The following is a 17891-nucleotide window of genomic DNA, read 5'->3' on the forward strand; positions in this document are numbered from 1 at the left end:
ACATTTAAAGGTTTTTACATTTTTATGTACTAACAATATGGATCCAGAAGAAGAAATTGAAGTATTTTTCTGTTCTTTAAGTGTTCTGTAGGAGCAACACTCTTAACTACTGATTCCTTATAAATCCTGCTGTAAAGGTCAGGGACCCTAACAGGGCAAGTGGAATCAAAGCAAGTCATTAAAGAGAGAACAGATCCAGACCTACGCCTGGAATGGTCTCTCCTAGAAGAAATTTAGTAACTATTATTAACTATTAATTTATTAAGCATTTTTCTTTTTTAAAATACTATCAAAAGTCAGCTCCTTCTCTGGAAAAGAACTTTTGAAATACTTACACTCATATTGATGAAATACTCAGGTCAGCTTGAAAAATCTTAGAAAGTCAGCATAATTTTTAATAACCTTTTAACAGGAAAACCAGTAAGTGTCAGAAGATCTTTCAAAACTCTTGTGACAGGATCTTGTACAGAGTGAGAAAATACAATCTATCTGTATAATTTGAAATCTACAAATTCTGAAGGGTAGAAGCAAACCCTAGTTCATGGCTACAGGGCTCCCTATCATGCACCTTGCTGGGCAGAAAAGACAAAAGAAATAAATAGCCTTAATTATTTTGTATTAAGCACATACCTGCATTTTTTTATCTTGTTCATTTTCACTTATAATTCCTGTGCTATTAACACTATCATTTCCATCAATAGACACCTGAAAAACAAAGTTGAAATGGGAATAACATTTACAGGTTACTTTTATTCATCTCACAAACTGAGGGTTACAGACAGTTCCTGGGGGTTTATTATTTAATAGCTCTCTAGCTCCCTCTTGGAACACAGTTATCCCATAGTACATGAGCTTACATAAAAACCACCACTTGCAGCACCTGCATTACAGAACAGGCCAAGTGAGCACAGCGAAGTTTATAATAGGCTAGGAAAGACTGCAACTAAGAACTAAGAATGTTAAATTAATAGAGTGACAAAAGTATTACAGTAAATCAGTAAGTTTAACAATACTGAGTCCTGACAAAAGAAACACCAAACATTTACTTCTTTTATAATACAGACACCTCTCTCACTCCTTGTTAAGCAGAATGTACTTGTTTCAAACAGCACAACTGCTTTTTGAATCAAAATACCTAAGACAATGTGTTACATCTCAATTTGAACTAGTCAAATTACAACTAAGCAAGGACTTGAGTATTGCTACATAGATTTGTTTTTAAAGACAGTCTCCAGGAAGAGAAAGGTATCGCGGTTTCCAAGGAACTCATAAAAACATTTGAAAGACTGTTAGATGTTAATGTGAAATTTTTATTTAAATAAAAATATAATTACCCAGTTTAAAAAAACACACCAAATTCTCTCACATGCAGCAACTCAAAGCGCAGGATGTTACTGGTCACTATATAAAAAATTAAAGTATACTTTGCATAGTTTCCTATTCCTTAATGGTATCTGTTTTAAGCACAGGCATTCACAATACTCTCTGCATCCATTATATTCAAGGCTGAAATTGATGCACCTAAGCCTAGTCGAAGAGATTTTATTTCTTCTCTAGAACAGTTTGGCTGTTTAGAGCTCCCCTGGGCTGCTCCTGCTCTTTCACCGAAGAGGCCACAGCGAGCCCCTGAGAACATTGGTGGTTGTGTGAAATATCTTGCCTAAAGCACCAGCCCCCAGCACTTTGCTTGGAGACTGACATGAACTCTTCCCACAAGAGGTTTTCATACTCTCGCTCTAAATTAGACTATTATGAACAATATACTTTTGGTTACTTGGTGCTAAAACAGTAATGAGGATAGTGCCCAAGCAGAGGCAAATTTACATTACAAAAAGATTGAAAAGAGTGTCAGAAAGCAGGTAAATTTTGGGTCTTTTTTTTCAGAGGGAAACAATTGGTATTTTGGGACCTTCTCCCTCAGAATTTTAAAAGGAAAGGGAGAGAACCTGCACAGGAAGGAGACTTGAATTACTTCATCTGGAACTTCCTGTTGTTGGTAGAGAAAAGAACTGCTGACGTGAAATTAGAACTTGATCAACTATTGGAAACAAATGATCCAAACAGAATGTGTGTGCATGTGTTGAGGCATGCACAAACCCCAGTTACTGTGCTTTGCCAGAAGCTGTGATGGCCCAGGAAAGCAGCTCATGGAAGGAAAGTATGTGTTGTAATCTCTTCCCAATTCCATCACCTTTTCTGACTTCACTGAGAGCAATGACCTTTTTTCCTTGGTTGCTTTGGGAGGATGGTGGCATTGACTCAGCCCAAAATTAGAGGACTCTAGTTAAGTGTGCATGGCTTTGCATGTTGTGGAAAGTGGTGGAACTATGCCTGAAGGAGAAGTGAGGGACAATAAAAGTATACATGTTCCACCACTTCCAGTGAGCTTCTGAGTAGACTGCTTGGATCTCTTTGTATGAATTCTCTGATATTCTACACTGGTCTTGGGCACCCCACTGATCTTTCTGTTTCTGCCTGTTGCATAGGACAGGGAAACAAAGAAGAACCACCACTCTCCAAATCCACCTTTTTTTTCTTTCTTTGCCCTTTAAGTTTTGAAAAGAAAGCCTTAAAAGAACCAAAAAAAAAAAAAGACACACAACTTTAAACTTCTCTTTTGCAATATTGTAAGAGTTCTTGAAGGATTCCAGGGCAGATCTTTGAGGTCCTCCTAAAATACTCTCTTTTATGCTAAAGAAAGATTTAGTCTGCCTTCAAATAAAAACACAAGAGCATCTACATTAAGTCAAACTAAAGGCCATACTACTGCATTTCATTTCCAACAGTAGCCAATAGCTGATGCTGGAGAACACTATGCAAACAGGCCAAGCACACAGTGATGCATTCCCCATAATATTCTGCCAGCCTTCAAGCAATTCGTGGTTTATGAACTTTCTGAACCAGAAGTCATGTCTTTCTACCTAATAGCCACAGACACATTTTTCTTCTATGAATTTATCTAGTTACTCCTTGAATCCAAGGACATATTAGTGTCCACAATATCCTACAAGCAGTGCTTGTTTGAAGCTGTTTGAAAAGTATGTTCATTCTTCTTGAACCCATCACGTGAGAGTTTCACCTGATGTTTCCCAGTCCTGAAACTGGTGCAGCCAATAACAAGTCACTACTCTTCTTTGGGCTACTCAAATTTTATAAAATCCTATCCTATACCATGTGTATTTCATTTCTTCCTGGACCTTTTTCACAGTGTCTGTTAACACCAGCTATGCACAGTGTACCTTGCCTCACTATGAAGTGTGCATGAACATGGAGAAGAATCACAAAACCACATTTCTTCTTTTAAGAGAGGTCCAGTGTTCTGACCATTGACCTTATATTTGGTTTTGTACATAAACCAGGAGTAGTGCTTGGAAACTCACTTCTACTGACTGTCCCCTAAAGGTTCCAGCAGTACCATTCAGAATAAGGTTCTGAGATGAAAGTTTAAAGAAAAAAATGTTTCCTAAACAAACACACAAATGCACTACAGAAAACAAATTCACATTATAGAATTAAAATCCTCATATTGAGTTAAATAGGATGAAAATGCAATTTTATTTGCATTTCTTCTACTTCCTCTTCACCTTCTCAACACAGAAATTTATCAGACAATATGATTAATATAGCTACTGGTTAAGAAGGGTGAAGTTATGATTGATTTAATATAAATGAAATAGTACCTGTAGAATGTGTAAAAGCTTTTGATTACAGCTCAACTAACACTGAATTATCTTTTATTTCATTAAATGCTAAAGCATAGCATCACAACACAATCTGCCTACCTTAGGATCTTTGAATTCTAACAGACAGAAGCATAATGAAAAGAACAGCGAATAAGCTATTTAATTATCCTAACTGGCCTTCCAAGTTTGACAACTCTGTGACATTAAGAGGACAGACTTTAAAACATATTTTGCTCTTTTTCCAGAGCAATACAAGCATTGATGGCAATTATCCCGCTACTGGGACACTGCTTAACTACAGCATCATGGAAGTTGACTCACCCACTTATATCATGCTTTACAGAAATCCAGCAAAGGGAACAACTTAAATTTTGTGCATACCACTTGCATTTTTACTATTGAAAATATGGATCAAAGAAGTTTTTTTCTGAACTCAGTAACTGTCTAATTGTCTTTACTACACTTTATACCATGTGTTGCCCTTGCTCAGTACACTAGGCCATACTCTTCCCATTCAGGAAAAAAATTAATCCAGCAATAGTGCCTGAACAAGAATAACCTAACTTTGTCCTTCTTTCCAAACAGTGTCCTTTCAAGAGATGCAATGCTATAGTATAGAGAAGATTATCATTTTGCTGTCTAAATGGCTTTCTAAATCTGACTCGAGTTCAGTGTTGAATCTTTTCTCCTTTTTATGCAACACTACACACCAGAGCTGCTCATGACAGTGAAGGACTGTCATGATAATTTGCTGTTCTTTCTTCTACAAGTCTGAGACTCTCTCAGTTACAATTTTATTTCTTAAATGACAATTGGCTTGTGCTGCCAGATATGTTGTGCTGTACATTAAAACATGATGGATAGAGAAAATGCCTTGCAGAGTACCTTGGCTGCATATTGCTCCAAAGCACTGATGGTGTCTGGGTCGATGGCAGCATCTCCTGTGTGCAGTCCTGCCACTGTGCCATCAGCCTGGATGGCTAAAATGGTGTCTGACTGGGGCATCTGCACTGTGTGGTGGATGTAGGCAGTGGTTCCATCCTCCAGCTGCACAGCTTGCAGTGAACTCTGGTCATAACTGTCTGAGGAATGATGGTGCAAAATGTTAGGATTCTGAAAGAAGCAGCAATGTGTTACAAGAGAAACTACTGCTCTCCAGGAAGCGTCTCCTGAAGTCATGCACATGTACAAAATACATGAAATACAGAACCACTTAGTATATAGGGAATATAAACACTTATAGGAAATATAAACACTTAAAACAATACTCTGAATACCACAGGAATTTGTTTTCAAGACAACACGTCCCATAGTTTTATTTCTACAATTACAAAAGTATGAAAAAAATTCATAATGATCTAGCTATATTTACAAAGGAAATCAGGAACACAAATATGCTCTCTATTTCAAATCCACTTATAATAAAATGAAAATAATGAAAGAGATCTACTGATAGCATGACTTCAGATTTTAGAATTCATAAATCTCACATTTTAAGAAGAGAATCATACAAATATGCAAAAGAAACACGTAATGTAAAATGACTTTTAAGAAAAAAAATTCTCTATTATATTCTTTCTTCTTACTATTGTTGGTTGCAAAATGTAATCGTTACACTGGTTTAAATAGACTTAAAATATATACTTGATCACTTTTTCTAGAGAAGTGGTACTATTTCCAAGACTAGTGTAATCATCTTCAGCAGAAACATAAGTTATGATCTGGAATAACTACATTTACATTCTTGACTGTCCTCTGTCACATTTTCTGCCTTACTATCTAGAGGTATGTACTCACTTTAATGTGATCCTGGGCTAAATAAACAGTGAAATGCACTGGCTTTAGTTACATTTAAGATTGTTACATGAGGCTCAAGTAAAGAACTGAAACAGTCCAATTTCAACAATTTTCAGATGTTAAAGTTAAAACAACAAGTAATTCACCCTGGGAATTCCATTAAGATGATAGTTTTTAGAGAGTCCCTTATTTTATACTGCTGAAGTTCTGCTGAACACTGATGTAATAAATCCCACTTGACAAAACAGTTACCTTTTGAGGTGTGATGAATAAATGCCGTAGTTCCATCTTCCAGCTGAACTGCTTGTCCATCTTCCAGACGCAGGCTCTCCCCTGCTCAGAAGGAAGAATTGCAGCACTTCAGCAAGAGTTCGAAGAATCCATTAGATGGAAAGATCAAACACTAAATAACAAGGATTACAAAATACCTAAGATGTCTTCGTGACTATTTCCATTAAAATAAGAAATCAAGCTATTATCATGACTGTTAACTACTTAATATCAATATTTATTAGTAATACATTATAACATATTTCTTGTATTATTTCACTCACTGCTTTTAGGCATAGGTACATGTTGAACATAAGCAGCAGAACCATCTTCTAATTGAATCACTTGGCCATCCATTAATTTACCATCTGAAACATACAGAATATTTTTAAGAATTCTAATTGTGTAACACATCGCAGTATTAATTTACAGTTGATACTTTCTAGATTAACATATAAATAAAATATTAACAAGAAATAATGTTTGGTAAGTAGAACGTACAGTGTGACTGTACAGAGCTTTTAAAATTCTGGGATTAAAAAGCCAGAAAAGGTCTGCTGTCCTATCTGTTAGGCAGAATGTTGATATCTGGGTTTGAACCATAAAGATCTCTTTTGTTTGACTTATGTTCTGAAATTCATTTTTGCATCTTATCAGTAGCAAAACCAAAACATTTATTTTATAGTACTCTTGTAATTTCCCACTGGAATTGGAACTTCAGAAGCATTGTATTTTGCCTGACTTTACAATGCAAAGAGAGAGTAACAAAGGGGAATACCACTTCAAGAGCCATCAGTCTGCAGTCCTCTGCCTACCTTTAGAATTGTGCTGTATGTAAGCAGTGGAGCCATCAGCCAGGGTCACTGCTTGCAAACTTACACCTTCCATGTTTTCCAAGTTGTCACCATCTAGCAAGGAAAAAAGGTCACCTTCACTATAACCAGCATGGAACCCTAGAGATTTCAGCTTAAAGACCTCCCTAAATTATTACATCCCATCAAAGCATATTGGTTTGACAAATAGGAAGAGCAAGTAGTTCTTACTTGCTTTCTGGTTTCTGAGCCTGGGATACATAGTAGGGTCATATATTCAAGATTTTGCTCTGTAAACATGACAGCTAAATGTTATTTGTCTTAACTAAAAAAAATACAATGTTACTGAATAAATAACTACAAAGCTCAGGTTTTAGGAGATCTATGAATTAAATCATCAGAGTCAACACTGAAATAATGATACACACACTTGTATCGATAATTTTGTTCTGTACAACACTACTTGTCATTAATACACACAAAACTATTTAGATTAAAATGCAGATTTACAAAAGAGTTTGTAATAATGTAAAATCATAACAAAGCTTCAGGAAACATCAAGTTTAAGCCAATTTCAAGTCATTAATCTATTTTAAAACTCAACTTTGCTTAATACATACTTAGCTATCAACTGAATTTACAAAGTATAAAACAGTAATACTATACAAAGAATAAAGTCAGATTTTGTATTTCATATATTTTTGGTACATTTACACTTCTAATATCTTAATTAAAATATTATTTCCATCCAGAATTAAATTAGTGAATTTAATCAATCTAGTTAACTGTCTTCTGCTGGACTTCCAATTCAGAATGCACAACATTAATTTTAGTGTTTTATCTGAGTTTCAAAGAGAAAAGACATGATAACATAGAGGTATTTTAACCTGAAGGTTCACCTTGCACAGCTACAGCTTCTGTTAGACACAGAGTTACGTGCTGGGCCTCCATTCCTCCTCCAGAAAATTCCGTCATTCCCTGAGAGTCTCGATTTATCTGAGCTAATAACATTGTCTACCTAGAAAGAAAGTATTCAAAAAACAGAAAATTGAAATATAGAACCAGAACTACTTAATCCCTGTTTAATGCAATTTTTATGCAGCTGCTACAAGTATTTTATGTTACGTTTTACATAAAATAGATGCAAAAATGATTGAATTATCTGGAAAATACTTTGAAGGAATAAAATACCTGAAATAGATAAGTATTACTACCTCATTTAACTCAGATGTTAAGGACTTCAGGTAGCAGTTATTAATACAAAGTGCATCAACCACATTTAAATTTCAGTTAAATATAAATGATTTAACCAATGTACAGAGAATAATGGTGATAATGACAGTACAGGTAATGATACCTATTTGTCCCCAGGATTGAAATAAAGCTGACAAATCACCCACAGCCACCCATGACAACAGCAGGGCTTTATCTGTAGAAATCAAAGATCTCTCCAGTGCCAGTAAGAAGTTTAAAAACAATGACACACTGCAAAAGTCTAACTGAACAATTCAACTATTTCCCTAGATTTTCCGGAAAGGTTTCTATTTAAACAAAAAACAACGAAACAAAACAATTTGCCCTTTAAAATAATAAAGCATCCCATGATAAAATTTGTTAATTAGACAAAAGGACAGTGATCAGGGAGTGACTGCTGTATCTCCCAGAACCAGACAGAGCCATCCCTTTGTATACTCACATTTTTACCCAGGCATGTTTTAATATGGGAGATCACATCACAGCTTTTAATCCTAGTGTGGATCTTTGACCTGCTGGTTTACAATTCAAGGCTGAGAAGAATACTCTAGGGGGGGCTAATCTATTTATGATTACTTTTATAAATATATTTGACTGTTTTTATCTCCGCAGTCCAGAAATCTGCTCTCGAATAAGCAATTAATCAACAGTCTCAAAGACTACTGAGAAAATTGTACTTCTCTCAAAATTAAGAAATAAAGAGCACAAAATTAGACCATGTAGGTACTCCAGTGTGCCTACAGTACAGTATTTAAAAAGGTTGCCACACTAATTTAATAGCTGAAAATTACACCCGAGCAGTATTTTCCAAATACATCCAAGTGTATATAGTGAGCCAGACCTTTTTCTAGAGCTGCAGGCTAAGTTTCTGAATTCCAGTTAATGGAACAGACACAGCTTAATAAAGGAAGTAGAAAGCAAGGGTACCTTTGGGATAGCTTTAAACCTCCTGCTTTTTTCATACCTTACATTGAAAATCATACAAAAACCCCAAAACATTACTAATGATTAGTGCATAATTCTGTAAGAAATATGCTTTCCAACACTAACGTCCTCATAATTTCTCTCTGGAACATTACGGAAATTGAAATACTGGCTTGCAATAAGGAATTTGAACCTTGAACAACCAGCAGCAAAAAGATACAATTAAGACAGAAACCAAAATATCATTCAAAAATGGGTGTGAAGGGATTTTTTTTTTAAGATCCAAGAGAAGATGGGTAATTCTTTCTAACATCCTTTTCGAGAAATGAGGCTTTTACAGAAAATGAGGCCTCTAAAAGAGATGTAATACACAAGAAAAGGAGAAGCCATCCAGACTAAATTGCATTGATATAGATATCTCTGAAGAAAATGAAATAGGAAAGTTTGTTTGGATACTATAATCTAAGAGACAAGGAATTCTATGAGGATATAGGAGATCCTGAGTTCAACCTCTGTCTCTGCCATGTCCATTACTGTGAGTTTGGAAAATAACTTCTTTTCCTACTACTCATTTATTATTTCCCCATCTCAAAATAGGCAGAAAAATTTTACCTAGGAAGCAGTTTGCTCACAAACTAAAAATCATTTGTGATGTAGCTACAGAGTTAGCCTAAGCAGGCAGAGAAGCAAAGCAGTCCAGCATGCATGTACTATGCAGCAAAGATCAGAAAACTGTTCCAGTTAAAAACACCACAACCAACCAACCAAAAACCAACAAAAAGCCACCCCACAAACAAACAAACAAACAACCCCAAACACAACAAACAAACTAGCACCAAAAATAGTTTTATCCAGCCCAGATGGCAAGGGCTGCTTTTCTGGAGGTACTGCCAGCTTGTAGCAAGTTAAATTAACTAATTCTGGTATGATATGCTAGCGGTACCCAGAGGCTGGCTGTCCCCTGCCTGCTAACAGAGGTCTGTATTGTCAGCAGTTCCCATGCGCTCAGGTTTTCAGGACATGTCAGGCTGCAAAATTGCTATACCATTTCACACAGCAGAGGAGAAAGGCCTCATAACCACAGGTGTTGACTTGAACTAGAGAGCGAAACAATTCCAGCAGACCACACCTCTAACACCTTTCAGCTCAGGTCTGCTTGACCAGTATTCCCTCTTAAACGAAGTATCTTTTAAGATCCCCAGCACCTTTAGTATCATCTGCCTTCCTCCAGAACTCGTGGCTCTCCTCTCACCTTTGTGAAACAGTGAGGGAGCCAGTCTATGCAGACAGCTCCAGAGTTCTGACAGAGTCTGCACAGAACTAATTGCTTAAAGGGTGAGTAGCTACTTTGGAAGGAAAAGAAATCTAATGCCAGAAAAATTCAAGGGCTGCAGGAGCAACAGTATTTAACTGTTTCACCAGTGTTTGTTACTGTAACATGGCTATCAACTCTCACACTGAAAAGAAAATGAGGGCAACTGCTGCACACAGAACAATGGCTACAACTTTCCTCTGTTCCAGAGGATCTGGACAATCACACAAGAACTCAGCAGCAATACAGTCTGTTTCTCCCAATTCTAGTTCCTTTAAATGATCACTTCCAACATACCCTTTTTCCGATCCTCTGTCCTTCCACTAAGCTGCTTATCCCCAGCTCCATCCCTTCCCCTAAAGTACCAATTTTCTTCTTCAGTCCTATCATGACACCAAATTTCCAGGATATGCCTCTTCCCAGATATAATCCCACCCTTCTTGTCAGAATAATATAAAATACTTCCATGCCCACACCAACTCCTTCTGCAACTAGTCCCCAAGTCTTCTCTCGCTGCTGGTCTGTTCTGTGCTCTCACACTGTCTATGCCCTTCCTGCCTGTGTCTCCAGCTCCTGTTCAGACCCGCCTTGGAAGTACATCCCCCACAAGAGGCTGGAGCTCTGGGGTCCTCCGAAACATCAGCCCCACCTTTCACTCCCTCTGCAGGGACACAGCAGCTTTGCTCTGCAAGCCTGCTGTGGAAGAAAGAGAACCATCACCCCAAAGTGGATGTGCTGCTTCCTTCTAGACTCTGCTCTTTCTCCCCAGTGGAGAACACTGACCAGCCAGACAGGGCTGGAAAGATGCAGAGTTGGCCTGTGTTGCAGAGAAAAGGGTCAGTCTATCAGAGATAATGATGCTACAGTGTTACTTGGTAAGAGTAGTGAAATACAAGAACAAACTGCCAAGACAAGGCATGGACTCTCCATCCTTGCAGAGGTTCAAAGCAACCTGACACAGCCCTGGACAACCTGGGCAAATGAGACTTGCCTTGATCAAACCTGAACCAGGTAACTTCTGAAAGTTCTTCCAACTTCACCTGCTCTCTGTTAATCATTTCAATAATGCATATATTTACAACAGCATCACCTTGCTGTTAGTGTATCACCTATCCTACAAATCTACACTCCTAACATTTTTAAGTTTTGCTTTTCAAAGCCAGTTGGCTTTCATCAAACTCAAATCTCTTCCTTGCCTCCACTTCAGTTGCTCTCTTCTGTTTTCTCCTCAGCTTCCATAAAATTTGCCTCTAATGGTTTTTCAGTCTCAATCTCACCGGCTTCTTTCCCTAATCCACATCATTGCTTTTAGTCCTCTGCATTTGCATCAGTAAGCTTTTTTCATTAAATCTCCTGTCTGCCAGGAGTTCAGTCAGTAAAAATCTAGAAGAGGTTTCCTTTACGCACTTCAAATATTGCAGCTCATTACTTAAAAGCAGCTGAAAGCATCCATTTTAGGAAAAGCCAGGAACCCTGGAGTGGGGCCTACATAGCAGCTTGACAAGACTGACATATGTAGATTCTGCTTCATCTCAAGAGCCGTCTTACAGAAAAGACAAGTACAGCCTCAGTCACGAAGTGCTCACTGAAGTGAAAACTTGAGACTTGACCTTGTGAACTCTTGTAAATCTTCACAGATCATACGCAAGTTGCAACTGTCAATTTTCCAAGGCACATCAATGACGATATCTGTGCAGACTTTCATAAGGACAGTAACGTATCTTACATTCCTGAAATGATTAGTCACCAAAACATGTCTATGGTATCCATGCAGAGAAAATCGTACCATTCTTTTACATGGTTAAAACACTTCCCATAAAAAATCAGCCTGCGACCAAAAAAATTTGTCACAAAATCTCTGAACTGAAAAGGGTGTCTGACCACAGGCAGTCACCCCCCAGCACCAGTACCTTAAACAGGTATCCAGCAGCACAGAGGTGCAAGGTCTTATTAAAAGTTTAAAAACCAAACCAAACCACCATTCCCCGCAAATTATCTGAACAGAAAAAAAGTCCTCTCAGGCATACATTAAATTCTCAACACCTGGAAACCAAAGGCATGTGAGGGGGGGAAAGGATGGTTAAAAATGAAAGATTTTCCATGAAGAGTTCATCATGTTGACAATTTAGAGAGCACCTCCTGTACTTTTCCCTCCACTAACACTCAAAGAAATAGAGTTTTCTGGGTGCCATCACTTGTTTTGGAGAAAAGATGCAAAGAAAGGTTTTTATGTAAACTCAATCTAGCTACTGGAAACAGGAATCTCCACTAAAAACTAGGAATCAAGCAACTAAAAAACAGCAGGTGGGATTCAGGCAACTGAAAAGCAAGGGAAGAGCTGGCAGAGAGCATGGCTACTCTGGAGCAGAAAGGGGGCTTGGGAACTCCAGCAGCTGAGAGGACAGCACAAGGAGAGCCCAGTGTGGCTGAAAAATAGCAGGAATTTATCATTTTAAGAATAACTGTACCACTGTATTGCTGGACAAAGGAAAAAATCCTGCAGTGACAGTAGCAGAAATTCCTTAGAGAGACAAAGATGATGCTTAGAGGATGATTAATGGGAAATTGAATAAAGTTTGTAATTAACAGCCATGGAAGAAAACTTACTGTTATAAAATATACACTTGGAATGTGCAGGAAAAAACTGGGGAAGAATGACAAGAAAAAAGCTACTCCAGACATTCAGCAACCTTGTGATTGTTCACTCCCCTCATGCAGATAGCACTGAAAAGTTTGAAATAATATGCATTTATTTCGTTTGAAAGGAAACATCACTTTTATTTTTAATACACTTCTAAATAATGTACAAAACCATTGTAATTTTATAAAGCTTTTAAAAACAGCAAATAGAAGCAAGTCAAGAAGGCTAAGATGGCAAATAATACATAGCCTCGCAACAGTGAAACTTTCATTAAGGAGTTCAGGAAAACTGTATTCATATGTTTGACAAAACTGGGTCCCAAAATCAATTCAACTATGTGCGCAGTGTTACATAATTACATTTCTTCTGAATTAAATATTGACTACCTTAAGGTCCTTAAAAATTGATATGATTGCAAATATCAGTAATATCACAAAAACAGTCTGAGTAACAAATGCGTGAAAACTCAAAATTAATACCTACAATTAACAATCTGATTAAATACACTTCAGTCAATGATTCATATACATTACAGTTTTCTGAGTCTCAGTGCAAAACAACAGTCTCAAAGACTGGAAAACTGACTATTCCACACAAATTTTTTTCAGACAACCCAAAAGGACTTGCAGCATTTCTTCCTCCACTATTTACATAAAGTCATTTGTCATCTTTAAGCTCAGAAATAGACACAGGAGAACTAAGACAATCTTACTTCTCCTGCCCTATGTAGCTGCATGATAATCTTTACCAGTATTAAGCAGAAATCTGTAACAGGGTCAGAAAGTAATTCTAGATCCTGTGGGTGCTTTGATCAAATACTTCAGTGGACGTGGATTTCCTTCTTCATCAACAGTTCTTACCTTTTCCAGGACTTTACTGCACTGAAAATGGGGTTTGTGCTGTTGTCAGTCTGACTTTCTGTGAGTAAGTGTAACAACCACTTAATGTTGGGCACTTCTCAATTGCTATGTGCTTTCTCACATAATCTCAAATTCTTTTATTGTATTTTTGCCAGTCTCTTGTACAGGTAAAACACAATTAAACAGCAACTTATACCACATTAATCATTCACAGTGTAAAATGGAAACAAGGCTGAAATACAGAACAAAACACCTCTTCTACAGAATCTGGTAAAATCAGATGGATTCAGATAATTCAACAGCAAATCACACAAGCACCTTCTAATTTCCTACAAGGTAAAGAAGTGTTGTGAATGGTAAACCACAGGCCCTAAATTTGGCCCTGAAGTAAAACCTGACCAGGAGTGAGAGCACTGTCAACTACACAAGCACGACATACACACTCTGAAGCAAACTCAAGGCTCCTTTTTATTCTTTTTACAGTATTTCAACCGTTCTGTTCCACAGAGATATATCCTAATAATAATGCTGTTCAAGACTAATTCACACTACAGTGTTTGGTATTTCTTGAGAAATGAAAAATAAATGCAAGATCAAATTTATTACTGCCTTTACCATATACCAGTCTGACTTCAATGTAAGCAGTGGGAACCACATTTAGCCTGACAAAATTACTTCATGTTCCAGCAGTCTTTTTCCCCCAAAAGTCATTTCCATACAGTTTATATTGCAAATCCCATCTACAAATTGTGAATATTAGAAATATTTCCTGATATCAATGCTTGTATTTTATAGCTATATTAAAACAAATGGATTAACCAGTGCAAATAAAGAGTATTTACAAATCCTTACTCTAACTAATGAGATTATATGTATGTATATTTTCACACTGTGGGAATGTGAAGGTTGCTATTAATTTCACAGGTAAGGCATTTAAACACAGGAAGATTCAGAAGCCACCCACCAACAAGTCCTACACATGTAGAGAACACTCAGGCTGATCTCAAGTACAACTTCTAACTTCACACATATCTGGAATATATTCGAGAAGAAATTACTAGTTAATGAAAGGAGGCCGGAGTAGTTCCATCAGCACGTGAGCTGAGAGTGCTGACAGAGCTCACTAAACTTCTGCTGCAGGTCTGGGACAAGCATCTCACAGCAAACACCCAGCTGCATAACCACATCTGCCTCGGGTGCACAAATCCAGCAGCACGGCTTCCTGAGCCAGAGGTTTGAAACAGATTTCAAAGTCTTCTGACAGAGCCAATTCCAAAAATCTTGCATGGACGCTGACAAGCAATTGAGAACCATGCAGCACTGTTTGCAGAGGTACAGACACCAGGATTCCAAAATTTTTATATTAATTAGGTACAAAAAAAGGATATTAACGCAGCTGGTCAATGAGCAACATGCTAATGATTCAGTTGTTATTATTATTATTAGGAGCAGTAGTCCCCAGCAGAAGCAGTTTGGCTTGAGGAAGGGCTACCCACATAATGTGTCCCAAACACCCAACACAAGCATGCCTGACACACCCGTGTATCATTGGGAATGCTGGTCTGTGTAAATGGAATGCCTTGCAGACCTACTGCAAATGCAGCTGTGGAACTCGCTTACCAAAACAGCCCATCAAGCTTCTCTCAGCACAGGTGTTATTTCTTGTTCAGAGTTAGGATACATTTCTTTTCTCCTGGCCAAACTTGCATTATCAGTGCTCAGGCATACCTTCCTTTCCAAAGAACCTCAAACCCATTTCTTTATTGCAGACTGACTAGTAATAAATTACTTGTGTTTTAACAGTCAGAAAAAGTTTGGGTAACTAATCATAATATGCACACTCAGACAAAAAGCAGAATGGCAGGTCAGCTGATTTTCTAAAAAAACTTAGAACATGATTAACAAAGATGAAAACCCCCAAACTTTAAGAAATTTTACAGCACGTGTTAGTGAGATAAAGCATTTCATTCCAAATGGATTTTCAGCCTAGAAGTATGACAGGAAACAGATTTAAAGCACCTAATAGATGAATCAGTGTGTTTCTAAAACTACTGGCTTCTGTTTGGTTTTTTACCATCAAGTGTATATATAGCTAAAATATGAATGCAGAAGGCATCCAGATGATGCATGTCCCAACTGTATCTGTACTCCTAGAAAAGAGCAGAGATGCCTATTTACATTAAAAAATATATACAGTTAACTTCTGAAGCACTTAATGGGGCTACTTATCCCTTAAATCCTAACACTTCCAGTTATATCGGTGTTTTAAATAAAACTGGGAACATCTGGTGATTGGATGAATACTTAAGGGCTAAAAATCTGAAAGAAACTGAGACCTACTCTTTCTAATGTTGTTTTTACTTTCATGCCAAATAGACTTCTATCTTTTTAACTGTCAAGCAATCACAAAAGTCTCTTATTTACATCACCAAAACAAATGAATCCTGGCCATGCCCTTTCAAATCCTGCAAATCCACTGAGACTGCCAACAATAAGAGAACTTTTGAGTGGGTTGTTTTGTGTGGTTATGAGTTAATTAGCAATCTGATAAGTACGTTACAGATGTAATGGCATTAGCCATGAGAGTTAATGGCAGTGCTTTAGCACAGGCTTGTATTTTAGAAACTAAAGGGGCAGTCTGCTGGATTGCCCAAGCCAGATTATGAACAGAATTTGAAACAGTACATCAAAACATCCTACAAAACTCTGTGCAGCACCATGTTAGCTATGTATGAATATACTTGAAATATGAGCAATATGAGCAAACCAACTAACTTGCAAATACAGACCTATCTTCCAATTCTAGAAAAATCTGCCATCAGAAATGAAGTCCAAGAGTATTAAGCAGGTAAGACAATTTTTCACTCAAGTGTATACAGAGGGAAGCATTCTGCAGACAAGTAAAATACAGACCGAGGAAAGCATTATGTAGTTTTACGTGTAACTCTGATGATGACCTTGAAAATTGCAAAACCTGCTGGAACTGTGAATTCCCTTCAAAACTGAAAACTTCATTTATTTAACAAGTGTTATCTTGGTGGAGCAAAGTACAATCCCACTATACAACTAAAAAACAACCATGTAGCCCAGAACATTTTAGCAGGCTAAGTCACTGGAAGCATTTACTAATGTCATCCAATTTGGTTTTGAGTAACTGATCAATGATCCCTGGTGCACCAACAGAGAAAAGCAAAATCATATTCCCTTAAGTAAATACAACTAAGGGTAGATCAAGTTACACTTAGGTATAGGCAAAACCCCATAAACCCCACTGTGCCAAGAGGTCACAAGGGTTCCTTCCCCTCCTCCCTAGAAATGATGTCCATGGAGAAACTCCTCACTCAGACCCCTCACTCCAGGCTCAGAACAATATCTATGAACACCTTAAATTACAGGAATTTGCACTCCAGAGCTGAACTCTTGGGTTCAAGAAGAGGATCCATCGGTTTGGACCATAGTAGATCTTAGGGATCCATAAGCTAAGCAGAAACCTTCCTCCCATCTTTTGGGATCTTTTGTGACACAAGCCACAGGAACAGAATACCCAATTCCTGCTGTCTTTACCACGTGCGCTAATTTCCTTGCACAGAGGAGATAAAAAAACAAGCTGCCCCAAATTAATGCTGAGCAAAAAGCACTGCTGGTGAGCTGCAGAGATGTGCAAGAGATGTAGCAGCAACACAGGAAAAAGAAGTCGGTCAGTGCCAAGGAAAGGCTGGCTTGGGGTGCTGTGCTATGTACATAATATTTCAGAGGCTGCAGGAGTTATAGAACATATCGCGGGAAGCACAAATCACAGGGATGGCCAAGGAAGCAGGTACGAGTGAAAATGCAGACAGAAAAAGAGTAACAACAAGAGCACCAAGACGAGTCCCACCCTCCTCATGAATATTTGCATTCTGGCCATTGTAAGGTCTGAAACTGGAAGAATTGCCCTGATTATCTGTGTGTGTAAAAACCCATCCAAATTCAGCCAAGCCCTTTAGAAGACAATTTGCTTCACAGGTACCTGCTAACGACTCTTCAAAATGCTTCTCAAAGACTCCACCTATGAGCACGTGTTAATCCAAAACTCCTAAGGTGAAGATTCCCATGCAATAGCAAAGCAAAACCAGCATCCAGTAGGGTAAATGAAGCCATTCTAACCCAACTAAAGCCGAAGAATCCTCATCCTTGTCCCTGTGCTCATCCCACTGAGCTGAAGGTGAGCAGAGGCAGCAGCCAGCACTTGGACCTGGCCACTGCTCAACCTCCCGACAGTTCCCTTCTCCTGGACAGTACAGGACAGCAAAATATTCACTGAGCTGAAGTAGCACGTAACTGGAGATATTCTAAATA

The 17891-nt window shown here is 37.9% G+C and overlaps 1 protein-coding gene across 4 annotated transcripts in view; it reads right to left on the reverse strand.

Moving 5' to 3' along the window:
• The window catches only part of ZNF143 (zinc finger protein 143), a 37423-nt gene that overhangs the window by 17625 nt on the left and 1907 nt on the right, over window positions 1-17891 (reverse strand). Inside the window, exons 2-7 of one of the 4 annotated variants that reach the window (XM_063398017.1) lie at window positions 7462-7580; window positions 6566-6658; window positions 6035-6118; window positions 5733-5813; window positions 4569-4765; window positions 631-705 (exon numbers count right to left, since the gene is read on the reverse strand). In XM_063398017.1, the coding sequence (XP_063254087.1) occupies window positions 631-705; window positions 4569-4765; window positions 5733-5813; window positions 6035-6118; window positions 6566-6658; window positions 7462-7573 (642 nt within the window). In that variant the 5' untranslated portion in view covers window positions 7574-7580. Of the gene's footprint in view, window positions 1-630; window positions 706-4568; window positions 4766-5732; window positions 5814-6034; window positions 6119-6565; window positions 6659-7449; window positions 7581-17891 lie in introns of all 4 variants that reach the window. The other 3 variants (XM_063398016.1, XM_063398018.1, XM_063398019.1) reach the window with 3 other exon arrangements.

Source organism: Prinia subflava, chromosome 5, assembly GCF_021018805.1.
Source record: "Prinia subflava isolate CZ2003 ecotype Zambia chromosome 5, Cam_Psub_1.2, whole genome shotgun sequence".
NCBI lineage: Eukaryota > Metazoa > Chordata > Aves > Passeriformes > Cisticolidae > Prinia > Prinia subflava.